The sequence below is a fragment of the Phyllobates terribilis genome, unplaced genomic scaffold (genome assembly GCF_046119375.1).
Source record: "Phyllobates terribilis strain yellow unplaced genomic scaffold, ASM4611937v1 Scaffold_2__4_contigs__length_985480577, whole genome shotgun sequence".
In the NCBI taxonomy this organism is placed as follows: Eukaryota; Metazoa; Chordata; class Amphibia; order Anura; family Dendrobatidae; genus Phyllobates; species Phyllobates terribilis.
The window spans coordinates 380,810,048-380,823,785 of NW_027362762.1; the positions used below are offsets into that span (position 1 = coordinate 380,810,048).

Here is a 13,738-nt window from a genome sequence, read left to right on the forward strand (position 1 = left end):
GTTTTTCAGCTGCAGAGACAGGATGACTGGGTGCAATTGAAGGAAACATGAATGCGGCCAAGTACAGAGATATCCTGGATGAAAACCTCTTCCAGAGTGCTCTGGACCTCAGACTTGGTCGAAGGTTCACCTTCCAACAAGACAATGACCCTAAGCACACAGCTAAAATAACAGTAGAGGCTTCAGAACAACTCTATGACCATTCTTGACTGGCCCAGCCAGAGCCCTGACCTAAACTCAATTGAGCATCTCTGGAGAGACCTGAAAATGGCTGTCCACCAACGTTCACCTTCCAACCTGACGGAACTGGAGAGGATCTGCAAGGAAGAATGGCAGAGGATCCCCAAATCTAGGTGTGAAAAACTTGTTGCATCATTCCCAAGAAGACTCATGGCTGTACTAGCTCAAAAGGGTGCTTCTACTCAATACTGAGCAAAGGGTCTGAATACTTATGACCATATGATATTTCAGTTTTTCTTTTTTAATAAATTTGCAAAAATGTCTACATTTCTGTTTTTTTTCCAGACAAGATGGGGTGCAGAGTGTACTTTAATGAGAAAAAAAATGAACTTTTTAGAATTTACCAAATGGCTGCAATGAAACAAAGAGTGAAAAATTTAAAGGGGTCTGAATGCTTTCCGTACCCACTGTATGTCTATGATAAGTTATGTGATAAAGATGTTTTGTTGTGTTTTATCCCCATGGCCGTTATTGTATGCCGGTTCTCCTACAGACTCTGCCTAAGGCCGTCTATATCCCTCATGGGGAGATTCTCAGATGGGTCGCAGAGGAAGTGGAAGATGTTCGGTCTCAGGACAGAACGAGGACGAACACTGGAAAGGCACATAACCAAGGGTATTTCACTAACTAAAGACTATGTCTTAATCTGTATGCTGCAGCCGTGTGAAGAAGAATTGCACAGTAAAAGAGTCTGTTAATCCGGATCTAAGATCTCCTGTCTTGTTTGAAGTCGGTTCCAGTCCCATGGATGATGTAACAGTGAGTACAGAAAATACTTCATCACACCACACACTCCACTCTCAGTCCTTTATAGAAGAGGGGACACAGGGTGAAGAGAACTAAGTTCTGGCCCACAGCATGTTGATACCGGCCCTGTACATCCCCCCTTCACTCTGATGAGGGGCAATGATATCATTGCACATTTTACATGGATTAAGTTGTATGTACTTACCCCAGTTTTGAGGGCAGGATCTTGCGCTCTGGTGTAGTGAAACAGAAACTAGAAAAAGGGACATTGTAAAAAGAGAATTATAGATATACTGTAGTAAATAATGCAGCATTTTGATACTTACTCTTTTGTATATTTCTTGGTTATTCTCCTAAAATAAAAAATTAAAATATAATTTATTAAAATGTATATTAGATACATACAGAACATTATGGTAGCTACAATTTTAAAAGCTAAGCCAAATATCAAAGGAACACTTCCCTTAGTTATATATTTTTATCTGGATAATTGAGATTTAAAGAGAATCTGTCACCAGGTTTACACTGCTCATCCAAGAGAAACATAAAGTAGGGGCAGAGACCCCGATTCGAATGCTGGGTCACTTATTTGGCTTTATGCTGTAATTTTGATAAAAATACAGTTTTAGCTGCTGTATCTCTGCTAGTCCTCCAGGGATAATCTGCTCCTACATAGTCCTTGATATGCAAGAGCTACGGCTATCTCCACCCCCACCATTGCCTTTCTGCCTATGCACGGTATAGTGCAGGGGGTGTTAGTTGGTGATGATGTGATCATCAGCAATTTTATTAAAACTACAGCGAGGACCCTAGTAAGTAACCCACTGCTAGAATCAAGGTCCCTGTCCACATTTTATGCTGTCCTCAGATTGAGAAGCATAAATCTGGTCACATTCTCTTTAAACGAGTTGTTTAAACAGACATGGTGATAAATGGGTAGAGATCAATATCTGATTTGTGAGGGTCTGTCTGCTATGATGAGTTGATCTCTGCCATATGTTAGAGTGAAGAAGCAGTGGTCCCAGAAAAATATAAAAAAAATCCCAAACTGAGCCAAAGATGATAAAAAGGCATTGAAATTCAGTGTAATACTGCACATTAATAAAATATCCTAGCCTCCATTTCTGCAATTTTCACGTTTTATATATTTTTTTGTTTACAGTACTGTTTCTTCATGAATTTATACACAAACCAAAGAATACAGCAGCACACTGTATACAGTCATGGCCAAAAGTATTGAGAATGAGACAAATAGTAATTTTTCCAAAGTTTACTGCTTCATTTTTTGTAATGGCAATTTGCATATACTCCTGAATGTCAAAGAGTGATCAGCTTAACAGCAATTACTGTACTTGCAAAGTCAATATTTGCCCAGAAAATGAACTTTAACCCCCAAAACACATTTCAACATCATTGCAGTCCTGCCTTAAAAGGAGCAGCTAACATCGTTTTAGTGATTGATCCATTAACACAGGTGTGGGTGTTGATGAGGACAGGGCTGGCGATCAATCAGTCATGATTAAGTAAGAATGACATCACTGGACACTTTAAAAGGAGGCTGGTTCTTGGTATCATTGTTTCTCTTCAGTTAACCATGGTTATCTCTAAAGAAACACGTGCAGCCATCATTGCACTGCACAAAAATGGCCTAACAGGGAAGAGTATCGCAGCTACAAATATTGCACCTCAGTCAACAATCTATCGCATCATCAAGAACTTCAAGGAGAGAGCTTCCATTGTTGTCAAAAAGGCTCCAGGGCGCACAAGAAAGACCAGCAAGCGCCAGGACCGTATCTTAAAACTGTTTCAGCTGCGGGATCGGACTACCAGCAGTGCCGAGCTTGCTCAGGAATGGCAGCAGGCTGGTGTTAGTGCTTCTGCACGCACTGTGAGGCGGAGACTCTTTGAGCAAGGGCTGGTTTAAAGGAGGGCAGCAAAGAACCACTTCTCTCCAGAAAAAACATCAGGGACCGACTGATATTCTGCAAAAGGTACAGGGAGTGGACTGCTGAGGACTGAGGCAAAGTCATTTTCTCTGATGAATCCCCTTTTCGATTGTTTGGGACATCTGGAAAACAGCTTATTCGGAGAAGAAGAGGTGAGCGCTACCACCAGTCTTGTCTCATGCCAACTGTAAAGCATCCTGAAACCATTCATGTGTGGGGTTGCTTCTCAGCCAAGGGCTATCGGCTCACTCACAGTCTTGCCTAAAAACACAGCCATGAATAAAGAATGGTACCAGAATGTCCTCCAAGAGCAACTTCTCTCAACCATCCAAGAGCAGTTTGGCGCCCAACAATGCCTTTTCCAGCATGATGGAGCACCTTGCCATAAAGCAAAGGTGATAACAAAATGGCTCATGGAACAAAACATAGAGAATTTGGGTCCATGGCCTGGAAACTCCCCAGATCTTAATCCCATTGAGAACTTGTGGTCAATCATCAAGAGACGGGTGGACAAACAAAAACCAACAAATTCTGGCAAAATGCAAGCAATGATTATGCAAGAATGGACTGCTATCAGTCAGGATTTGGTCCAAAAGTTGATTGAGAGCATGCCAGGGAGAATTACAGAGGTCTTGAAGAAGAAGGGGCAACACTGCAAATATTGACTTGCTGCATTAACTCATTCTAACTGTCAATATAACCTATTGGTACTCATAATATGATTGCAATTATATTTCTGTATGTGATATAAACATCAGACAAACACTAATAAAAACCAGAGGCCAGCAGATCATGTGAAAATATAATTTTGGTATCATTCTCAAAACTTTTGGCCATGACTGTACACTAATATGTATGCAAACACTGACTATATTAAATTGAAACTACATTATTGCTATATAGTATATACTTATAAAATTAAGGTACTTAGGGCACAAATTGGTCTATTCATGTGTACCCACCAGCCACAAATAGTACCTTTGATTGATGGGGCCCTAAACCTAATATTGCCCCTCTTGGGCTAAAAGCCTACAAATTTAAAGAGCAGGTAGGATCCAGCCCTAACTAAAAACTACCATAGGCTGATGAGAGTGGTGCATAGTCAACTGGCTAAGCACACCTCCCATGAGCCTAAGGTTATTTTTAATTAGTGCTGGATCCTACCTGCTTGTGCAGAGTGCTGCTGTATTCTTTGGTTTGTATATTATGCAGTCATAACAGCTTGCATCTGTTCACATGTTCTTTATTCTGTTAAGATCTGGCCAGTTTTTCTTTTTTTTGTATTATTAATTTACATGTATAACAATAAGTTAACACTGAAGCCAAGATTTAATTCTCTCTGTTCTGGTTCCTGAATGCACCCATCCACCCTTGATTTGAGAATGAAAACAGTCAAATAGAGAATCATTCATTTGTTTGCCCTCTGATGCATTTTCCCTCTCTAATTTCCTCAATCACACTGTAGGTGAAGACCTACTCCATCTATTCCCCTGAGTACATTGTTACACCAATTCCGGCACCTCTGCATGGTCCCCCTTCTATGCAGGGACACCAACATAATCATCGCCCCGGTCGCGCGGTGACTTCGTGCTTCCTGGCGGCGCGCCTAGTGCGGGTGCGAGCTCTTCTGTTCTTAAAGGTGGAGTGCCCGTAGTTTGGAGTTGCCCCCAGCCAATAGCGGGTAAGCATCTTGTATAAAAGCCACCCTGCTCAGTAACGAGGTGCCTGAACAACCCTTGTAGTTCCTTACTTAGAGTGTGTGTGCGGAACTGTATGTTGCCAGGTCCCCCGTCCTAGTATCCCCTGGTCCTTGCGTGGCTAGGGTCTGAACCTGAACCCTTGGTCCTTGTGTGACTAGGGCCTGAACCTTCAAGCCGCACCAGCGGTACCTGAACCCTGAAGCCGCACCGGCGGTTCATTAACCTTGAAATCTCATCTGATGGTACCTGAACCCTGAAACCGCATCTGAACCTTCTCTTGACAGTGACTCTGAGCCCAGTCCTAGTCTGCGAGTTGACCCTTGGGGTCAGCAGCTGCAGTACTGGGGACTGCCTACGAGTGGTACTTGGCGGCTACCTGCAGCTCAAGCCTGACTCCACAATCAGGAAGAAAACCAGGTAGCCGCTTAGCTACACCCCTCCTAAGTAAGTTCGGGCCCATGGCACAGTGAGTCCACGAACCATGTACACCACCTGCGTGCATTACATACATCATGTTCTTTAAAATGGGTAAGATTATTTTCCTTTCTATTACAACTTGCCAAAGCCACCATTTGCCTGGTTGAATAATTTCTGTTGTGTCTCCATATTGTTTCATGACTGGTTACACTGACAAACAAATCACACATTGTCCTTACCTCATTAACTTTCATTCTGTTGTAAATGGAGCTACAAAGGTCCATGACAAAATTTGAGATCTGAAAAATGCATTATATTGTTAACATAGATGATCAATATAACGTTTTTTTGTCAAAACAAAGAATGCTAATAGGGTTAAAATATTGGGGGAAGAATTAAAGGGGTTGTCCTCAACTTACAGATTGATGACTTATCCTTATCATAGTTCATCAATATAAGATTGGTGAGGGTCCAACTCTCAACACCCCACTGATCAGCTGGTTTCAGCTCATGGCAAAGTTCTCAGCTGGAACAGCACAGTATTTGGTGGTTTTACTCTTTATACCATATAAGAGAAGATGCATATTAGAATTAGCAAACACCAGGACTCAAACACAGGAAAGTGCACCTGAGTACTCCACTGGCGCAGATTTATTACATAAAATTAGGATAAAATTGCTCTAAATGTATCAGAAATTTGCAAGCATGTAATTCACCAGAAATGTTAAATACCTTTCTCATGGTTGGTATATTTTATATTAGTATATACTGGTATTACAAATACTACTACAATCCCTGTGTATTTTGCTTTTCAATACACTTACTATGAATACTATTGCCCAGGGTAACTCATTTTAATGATTATTTTTTATGACTTTTCCACATCTAATGTTTACTAATTTGCTGCTCTACCTCTAAAGTTCATGTTCCATCACTATAAGGCCATGTTCACACAGCAGTATTTTTGTCAGTATTTCACATCAGTATTTGTGGAGTGGGTCAAAATGTAGAATTGGTGCACGTTTCTATCATACTTTTTCTCTGATTGCTCCACTACTGATTTTGGCTCAGATATACGGATATAAAATACTGTGTGAGCGTGGACTAACAGTGGTACTAGTGTCCTAATAAAAGTTAGATCCACAGTGATGATGATGGCATTCATATTGTCCCTATAATATATTACGGTATAATGTTATTGGTGGCAGAGATTGCAGCCCCACCCGAGCCCTACAGCATAAGGGGCCCAAAGGGTTACACGATTAGTGCTCTTTCACATGTCAGTGTGTCCGGTACGTGTGGTGACAGATTCCACACGTACTGGAGACACTGACACACGTAGTCCCATTCAAATGAATAGGTCTGCGCACATGTCAGTGTGTTTCCACGGACCGTGTTTCTGTGTGATCCGCACATAGACATGTCCGTTTTTGGCCGGCAGCACGGATCACACGGACCCATTCAAGTCAATGGGTCCGTGTAAACACGTACCGCACATGGATTCCATCCGTGTGACACATACCGGCGCTTGGGAATCAGCGGTACAGCACCAGCAGGAGATAATGAGAGTAGTAGTCTGCTCCCGGTGTCTCCACCTATAAAAATAAGAATAAAATTTAAAAAATCCATATACTCATCTGTCCTAAATGTCCCCCCGCTGTAATTCATGCGACCGCTCTCGCTGAGTAGCCGGGTCGAATGGCTTCTGCAGCGAGCATCCCCGGAGCTGCACTCAGCGAATTGTGTCGTGTCACTCACTGAACACAGCTCTGGGGCCGCTCGCTGGAGCGAGTCATTCTCCTTGGCTCCTTGGTGTGAGCGGTTGCATGGATTACAGTGGGGGACACTTAGGACAGGTGAGTATATGGATTTTTTTATTTTATTCTTATTTTTACAGATGGAGACTCTGGGAGCAGAATACTACCCTCACCATTAATCCCTGCAGATGCTGATTGCAGAGCCAGCAGAGGGCAGCGTTCAGCACCCGACACTTGGGAACAGCGCAAATGTACCGCTGATTGCCAGGCGCCGGTACGTGTGCTCCTGGTGCGGCACACGGGCGGGTGCACACAGACACACGGACATGGATATCTCTGGTACTGTTTTTTCCGATACCGGAAATATAAGGACGTGTGACAGAGCCCTTAATCTGAGTGCTCTGTTGGAAATTTGTTGGAAATTTTGTATTGGGGCCCAAAACTTCAAGTTATGCCACTGCACATAATCCTCAAATTATGACAGCCGCAGCGTCCTTCATTCCAGTAAAGACGCAGAAACTTCATGAGTACTGGACACAATCTCCTAAAGAAAAAAACAAAGCAGTGCTCCCATCACTGTCAACCGCAGTTCTCACGTGTTGCTTCCCAAGAATAGCCCATTGCTGTGTGAAAGCCCTGTAACATTATACTAACCTGCTTTCAAAATATTCTCTTTCTTTAAAGGGGTTGGCCAATACTTTTCGGTGGGGTATGACACCTTCCACCCCACGCTGATCAGCTGTTACTAACGCCGGCTGGAAGTTCTGAGATGCTACCAGAACACAGCAGCTTTGTTATTTCTATAATGGCAGTTATTCAAGTGAAAACGGGATGGATCTTCAGTACCTGGCCACGGCCAACAGAATGGATCTACAGTACCTTGCTGCGGGCCAGGGGATGGATCTCCAGTACCTGGCCACGGCCCATGGGATGGATCTCCAGTACCTGGCCATGGCCAAGGGGATGGATCTGCAGTACCTGGCAGTGGCCAATGGGATGGATCTGCAGTACCTGGCCGTGGGCAGTGGGATGGATCTACACTACCTGGCTGTGGGCAGTGGGATGGATCTGCAGTACCAGGCCGCGGGCCACGGGATGGGTCTGCAGTACCTGGCCGTGGGCCATGGGATGGGTCTGCAGTACCTGGCCGTGGGCCATGAGATGGGTCTGCAGTACCTGGCCACAGGCAGTGGGATGGATCTGCAGTACCTGGCAGTGGCCAACAGGATGGATCTGCAGTACCTGGCCACGGCCCAAGGGATGGATCTCCAGTACCTGGCCGCGGCCAACGGAATGGATCTGCAGTACCTGGCCGCAGGCCATGGGATGGATCTGCAGTACCAGTGGTTGGATCTGCAGTACCTGGCCGCGGACAGTGGGATGGATCTGCAGTACCTGGCCGCGGGCAGTGGGATGGATCTGCAGTACCTCGCTGCGGGCAGTGGGATGGATCTGCAGTACCTCGCTGCGGGCAGTGGGATGGATCTTCAGTACCTGGCCGTGGTCACTTTTGTTTATGACTGAGCTGCTGCGTTCCGTCATCATCCGAAAACTTTTGACTGCTGCCTGTAATAATTGATCAGCGGGGTTGCAAAGAGTCGCACCCCCACTGATCAGATATTGATGGTCTATTCTTAGAATAGGCCATCAATAAAAAAGGAGTGGCCAGCCTTTTAAGGGTGTTACAGGCAAGCTACCACCAGGGACACTAATCTGTAATTTACTGCTTGCATTATTCATTATTAATTTTTGATCTTTTCACTGTAAAGTGTCGTATGGGAGATATATGATATTTTGCAGCCACATACAGCAATATATCAGATATGTCTAATTAGGATGCATAAACAAAAAAAGATAATGCCCCATTACTTAAGGTGAATTACACAGCTGTATAATTACACATTGACAATACTATACATCTGCTTGTTAATACTGTTTATATTAAATATGCTGTTACTAACTTGTAAATCCATTCAGTATGTCTTCAAGCAGTCATGTTGGGTATATCGATTCACTTTGTGACACAGTTATTGACTTGTGCGTAACTAGCTGATGTCCTAAATACTTGTAATAAATTACTGATAATGATCTAATTGAAATTTCAGCCCTATAATACCTGATGTCTAATAATACTGAAATCTTATGAGAGGCAGAACAATATATTATTTGTTTATTTGAAAAATAACAGTAAACTGGATTATTTTTAGTTTTGTTTAATCCCTTAATGACCACCGATATGCATTAATACAACGGTCATTAAAAGGCTTTAATCTTCAGCGGCGGTGCTAAAGATTAAGTGTATAGCGCCCCCCCATCAGGCGAAAATCTTGCGGGAGACACCTGTCACTCTGCGGCATTGGCTCTGACTGGTTTTGAAACCGATTAACCTCTTAAACGTCACTGTCAATTGCAACAGTGGCATCTACGTGCTTAAAAGGGGTTAAAACACCCTTTTTAACACTATTGACTCCCACGATGGTAATCGTGGGGGCCGACAGTTGTTATCACACACCGAGGTCATCTGAAGATCTCAGGGTATGGTGGCCTGTTAGATCCAGCTATAAGCAGGGTCTAACAGGCTATGTCAGTGAAAAACTGACAGGTCTCATGCACTGCAGTACACGAGTATTGCAGTGTATGAGATCAATGGACAAAATAAAACATATTCAAGTGAAAAAGTAAAAAAAAAAGTAAAATAAAATATGTAAAAAACAAAAAATGGAATAAAAAGCAATCAAAAAGTCTTATGTAAAAAAAAAAAAATGGTGCAAATGAAAACCCCAAAATCGTCCCGCCAAAAAATAAACCCTAATATGGCGCATTCGGCAAAAAAAAAAATAGTTACAGCTCTCAGAATATGGTGACAAAAAAAATGATTTTTTATAAAAAAATATATATATTTTTAGCATGTGATAGTAGCTAGACATAAAAAAATATATAAATATGGCATAGTTATAATCGCACTGACCCGAAGAATAAAGCCGTCTTATCACTTAGACCGCATGAAAAACTGTGTAAAAATAAGAACTATTCTTGTACTGTCTATCTGATCATTATACCTTGCAAAAATTGGAATAAGGCTCGGCTCACATTTATCCTGCGCTCTCCGCAGAGCGCTTATGTCGGGATTTCTGTGTAAATTCCTAAAAACGTGATTCAGACAAAATCCCCAATGGAACCACTCACTATAATGAGGCAAATGGAGTCACTTTGGACTGGTCTGTGTTCCGGGAGTGTCCCATCATTTTAGGCGTCTTTTTAGCGCACAAGTGTGAACAACTACAGATGAGTGCATGCCTAAAAAGATGGAAACCACCGGAGCAGATGCCAAACGGAGTCAAAAATGTCTCCATCTGCCTCATTATGGTGAGTGATTCTGTCAGGGATTTTATCTGAATCGCATTCATGTGATATTTACACGGAAACTCCGACGTAAGTGCTCAGCGTGGAACACAATAATGTGATCCAGCCTTATTGTGGAAGCGATCAAAAAATGTTGTGTACCCCAAAATGTTACCAATAAAAACCCTAACATATCCCACATAAAACCAACCCCCACTTAGGTCCATCATCTGTCACTGAAAATATAGGGGGTTCCCACATTACTGGTAGAACAAAGACTTTGGAAAAGCAACATGGCTCCCGTCCCCTCAAATAAAATCTAGTGAAATCTGCGCTCCCAAATCAAAATGACTTTCACTTTTGAGTCCCACTGTGCCTAAACCACAGTAAGCGGCCGCATGTTTGGCATTATTGTAGTGGGGTGAGCCCAATTAGCCATTTTCGAGGTGCATGTCTCCAGAAGCACAAGCTGGGCGCAATATATGGGGGTGCTACAATATATGTGGGCACTACACTGTATGGGCGCTAAACTGGAAGATTTGCAATTCTCCAGAAAAAAAGCCTGGCATGGATGTTACTGCAGTCGTAGATGAATTCATTGAGATGTGTAATTCCTACAATGGGCTCACTTCTGCAGTTGTTCTACTGTTCTGGCACCTTAAGTGCTCCGCAAATGTCACCTGCAAACTATTCCAGCAAATGTTATGCTCCAAAAGCCAATTAGCCATTATGTGTGGCCTAACAGTAGTTTCTGAGGACATATGGTACATCACCGCTTTCGGGGGAAATTGAGCAATAAATTGTGGAGTCCAGTTTCACTTATTAACTGTGTAAGTGCCAAATTTGCAGCTAATAAAAACATTACATTTTGACCACTATATATTTCCAATTCTCAATGTTATAAAATTCTGTGAGACGCCTGTGGGTTCAAATTACTCACTACACCCCTACATGAATTCCTTAAGCAGTGAAGTTTCAAATATAAGGTCACTTGTGGGGGTTTCTGCTGTTCTGGTACCTCAGGGGCTTGACTACTGGAGCCCACTATCTATACAAATGGAATCTGCATTCTAAAAGCCAAATACCGCTCATTCCCATCCGATCCCTGCCATGTGCGCAAACAGTAGTGTACAACCACATATGGATACTGCCACCTTCGGTAAAAATTGCATAACAAATTGTCCTGTTCATTTTCTCCTATTACCCCTTGTGCAAATTAAAACTTTAAAGGGGTATTCCCATCTCCAAGATCCTACCCCAATATGTAGTAGGTGCAATAATAGTAATATTAGCAAATACCTCCAATTACAAATGTAGTATAGTATTTTTGACTCGCTATGTCTCTTACCTCATGTGCAGGCATTGCAGGACCTTAGGTATCCATGTTTACGACCACTAGCAGCTAGCTAACTAACTGTCACTTTATCAGTGGATGTAACCATGGATTCCTAAGGTCCTGCAATGCCTGCACATGAGGAAAGAGAGATGGCGAATCAAAAATACTATACTACATTTCTAATTGGAGATATATTTGCTAATATTATTATTATTACACCTACTACATATTGGGATCGGATCTTGGAGATGGGAATACCCCTTTAAGGCTAAAATTAAAATTTAAAAATTTAAATTTTGACAGAGAAACTGTATTTCATTTTCACGGCCCAATCTTATAAAATTCTGTGATGTAGTTTATGGGTTAAAAATGCTCACCACACCAACAGATGAAGTACTTTTGGAGTTTAGTTTACCAATGGCACCTCAACGGCTCTGTAAATACAACACAAGGTCCAAATTTGCGATTCAAAAATGAAATAGTGCTCTTTCCTTTTTAAGTTTTGCCATGTGCCCACACATTAGTTTTGGACCACAATGGGTTACCACTGTGTTTGGGAGAAATTGAATAAGAAATTATGGGGTTCATTTTCTCCTGTTACCCCTAGTGCATAGGCGGATTATAATGAGGGCCCGGGGCTCCGGGGGGCTACCGCCCGGGGCCTCGGGTCTCCAGGGGGCCCGGGGCTCCGGGGGGGGCTATGGCCGGATTTCCCTCATTATATGTGTGGCCCCACGGCACATACCGGCAGACAGTGGCAGGGGGGGGCCCCCGGTGCACGGCCGCTGCTTCTTCTTCGGCCGGGCCAGCACTGCAGCAGTTAACTTCCCTGTGTGCTGGCCCGGCCGCATCACTGCTAGGAGACACGACCCTGTGCGCGGCCGTGTCTCCTAACTGTGACGTCACGCAGTGCGCGCCCGGCCTGCACTGCTACTTACCACCGGAGAGGAGCAGGAGCCAGGAGGACTGGAGCCGAGCCGGGGGATGGTGAGTGTGTGTGTGTGTGTGAGAGAGTGTGTATGTGTGAGAGTGTGTGTGTGTATGTGTATGTATGTGTGTGCAGCAGATATCATTGTGTGATGTCTGTTTATATGTATTTTTGTGTTTCAAATGTGTTTATGCGTGTATATATATGTCTTTATATGTTTGCGTGCGGCCTACTGCTGTGTATAGATGGCACAGTGCGGCCTCCCGCTGTGTCTAGATGGCTCCGTGCGGGCTCCCTGCTGTGTATAGATGGCACAGTGCGGCCTCCCACTGTGTCTAGATGGCTCCGTACGGCCTCCTGCTGTGTATAGATGGCTACGTGCGGCCTCCTGCTGTGTATAGATGGCTCCGTGCGGCCTCTTGCTGTGTATAGATGGCTCCGTGCGGCCTCCTGCTGTGCATAGATGGCTACGTGCGGCCTCCCGCTGTGTATAGATGGCACCGTGAGGCTCCCTGCTGTGTATAGATGGCTACGTGCGGCCTCCCGCTGTGTATAGATGGCACTGTGAGGCTCCCTGCTGTGTATAGATGGCTCCGTGCGGCCTCCTGCTGTGTATAGATGGCTACGTGTGGCCTCCCGCTGTGTATAGATGGCTACGTGCGGCCTCCCGCTGTGTATAGATGGCACCGTGAGGCTCCCTGCTGTGTATAGATGGCTACGTGCGGCCTCCCGCTGTCTCTGGGGGGGCGCCGTGCGGCCTCCCGCTGTGTATAGATGGCACCAAGCAGCTTCCTGCTGTGTATAGATGGCACCGTGCGGCCTCCCGCCGTGTATAGATGGCACCGTGCGGCCTCCCGCTGTGTATAGATGGCTCAGTGCAGCCTCCCGCTGTGTATAGATGGCACCGTGCGGCTCCCTGCTGTGTATAGATGGCTCAGTGCGGCTCCCTGCTGTGTATAGATGGCTCCGTGTGGCTCCCTGCTGTGTATAGATGGCTCCGTGCGGCCTCCCTGCCGTGTATAGATGGCTACGTGCGGCCTCCTGCCGTGTATAGATGGCTACATGTGGCCTCCTGCTGTGTATAGATGGCTTCGTGCGGCCTCCCGCCGTGTATAGATGGCTACGTGCGGCCTCCTGCTGTGTATAGATGGCTACGTGTGACCTCCTGCTGTGTATAGATGGCTACGTGTGCTCAATATTGAGTCATACAATTAATGTAAGGCTATGTGCCCACAATGCAGAAACACTCCGGATTTTTTTTGAGCGTTTCTGCATCTCCCTGGCAGAAAAAAACGCATGCATATTGTACATGCGGATTGTACATG

General features: G+C 44.3%; 1 protein-coding gene across 2 annotated transcripts in view; it reads right to left on the reverse strand.

Annotated features, from left to right (window-relative positions):
* NMS (neuromedin S) overlaps positions 1 to 13,738 on the reverse strand; it is a 115,247-nt gene that overhangs the window by 26,981 nt on the left and 74,528 nt on the right. For both annotated transcript variants that reach the window (XM_073670503.1, XM_073670502.1), the window contains 3 exons: positions 5,290 to 5,349; positions 1,314 to 1,340; positions 1,193 to 1,240 (listed from right to left, as the gene is read on the reverse strand). In XM_073670503.1, coding sequence (XP_073526604.1) covers positions 1,193 to 1,240; positions 1,314 to 1,340; positions 5,290 to 5,349 — 135 coding nt within the window. The remainder of the gene's footprint in view (positions 1 to 1,192; positions 1,241 to 1,313; positions 1,341 to 5,289; positions 5,350 to 13,738) is intronic.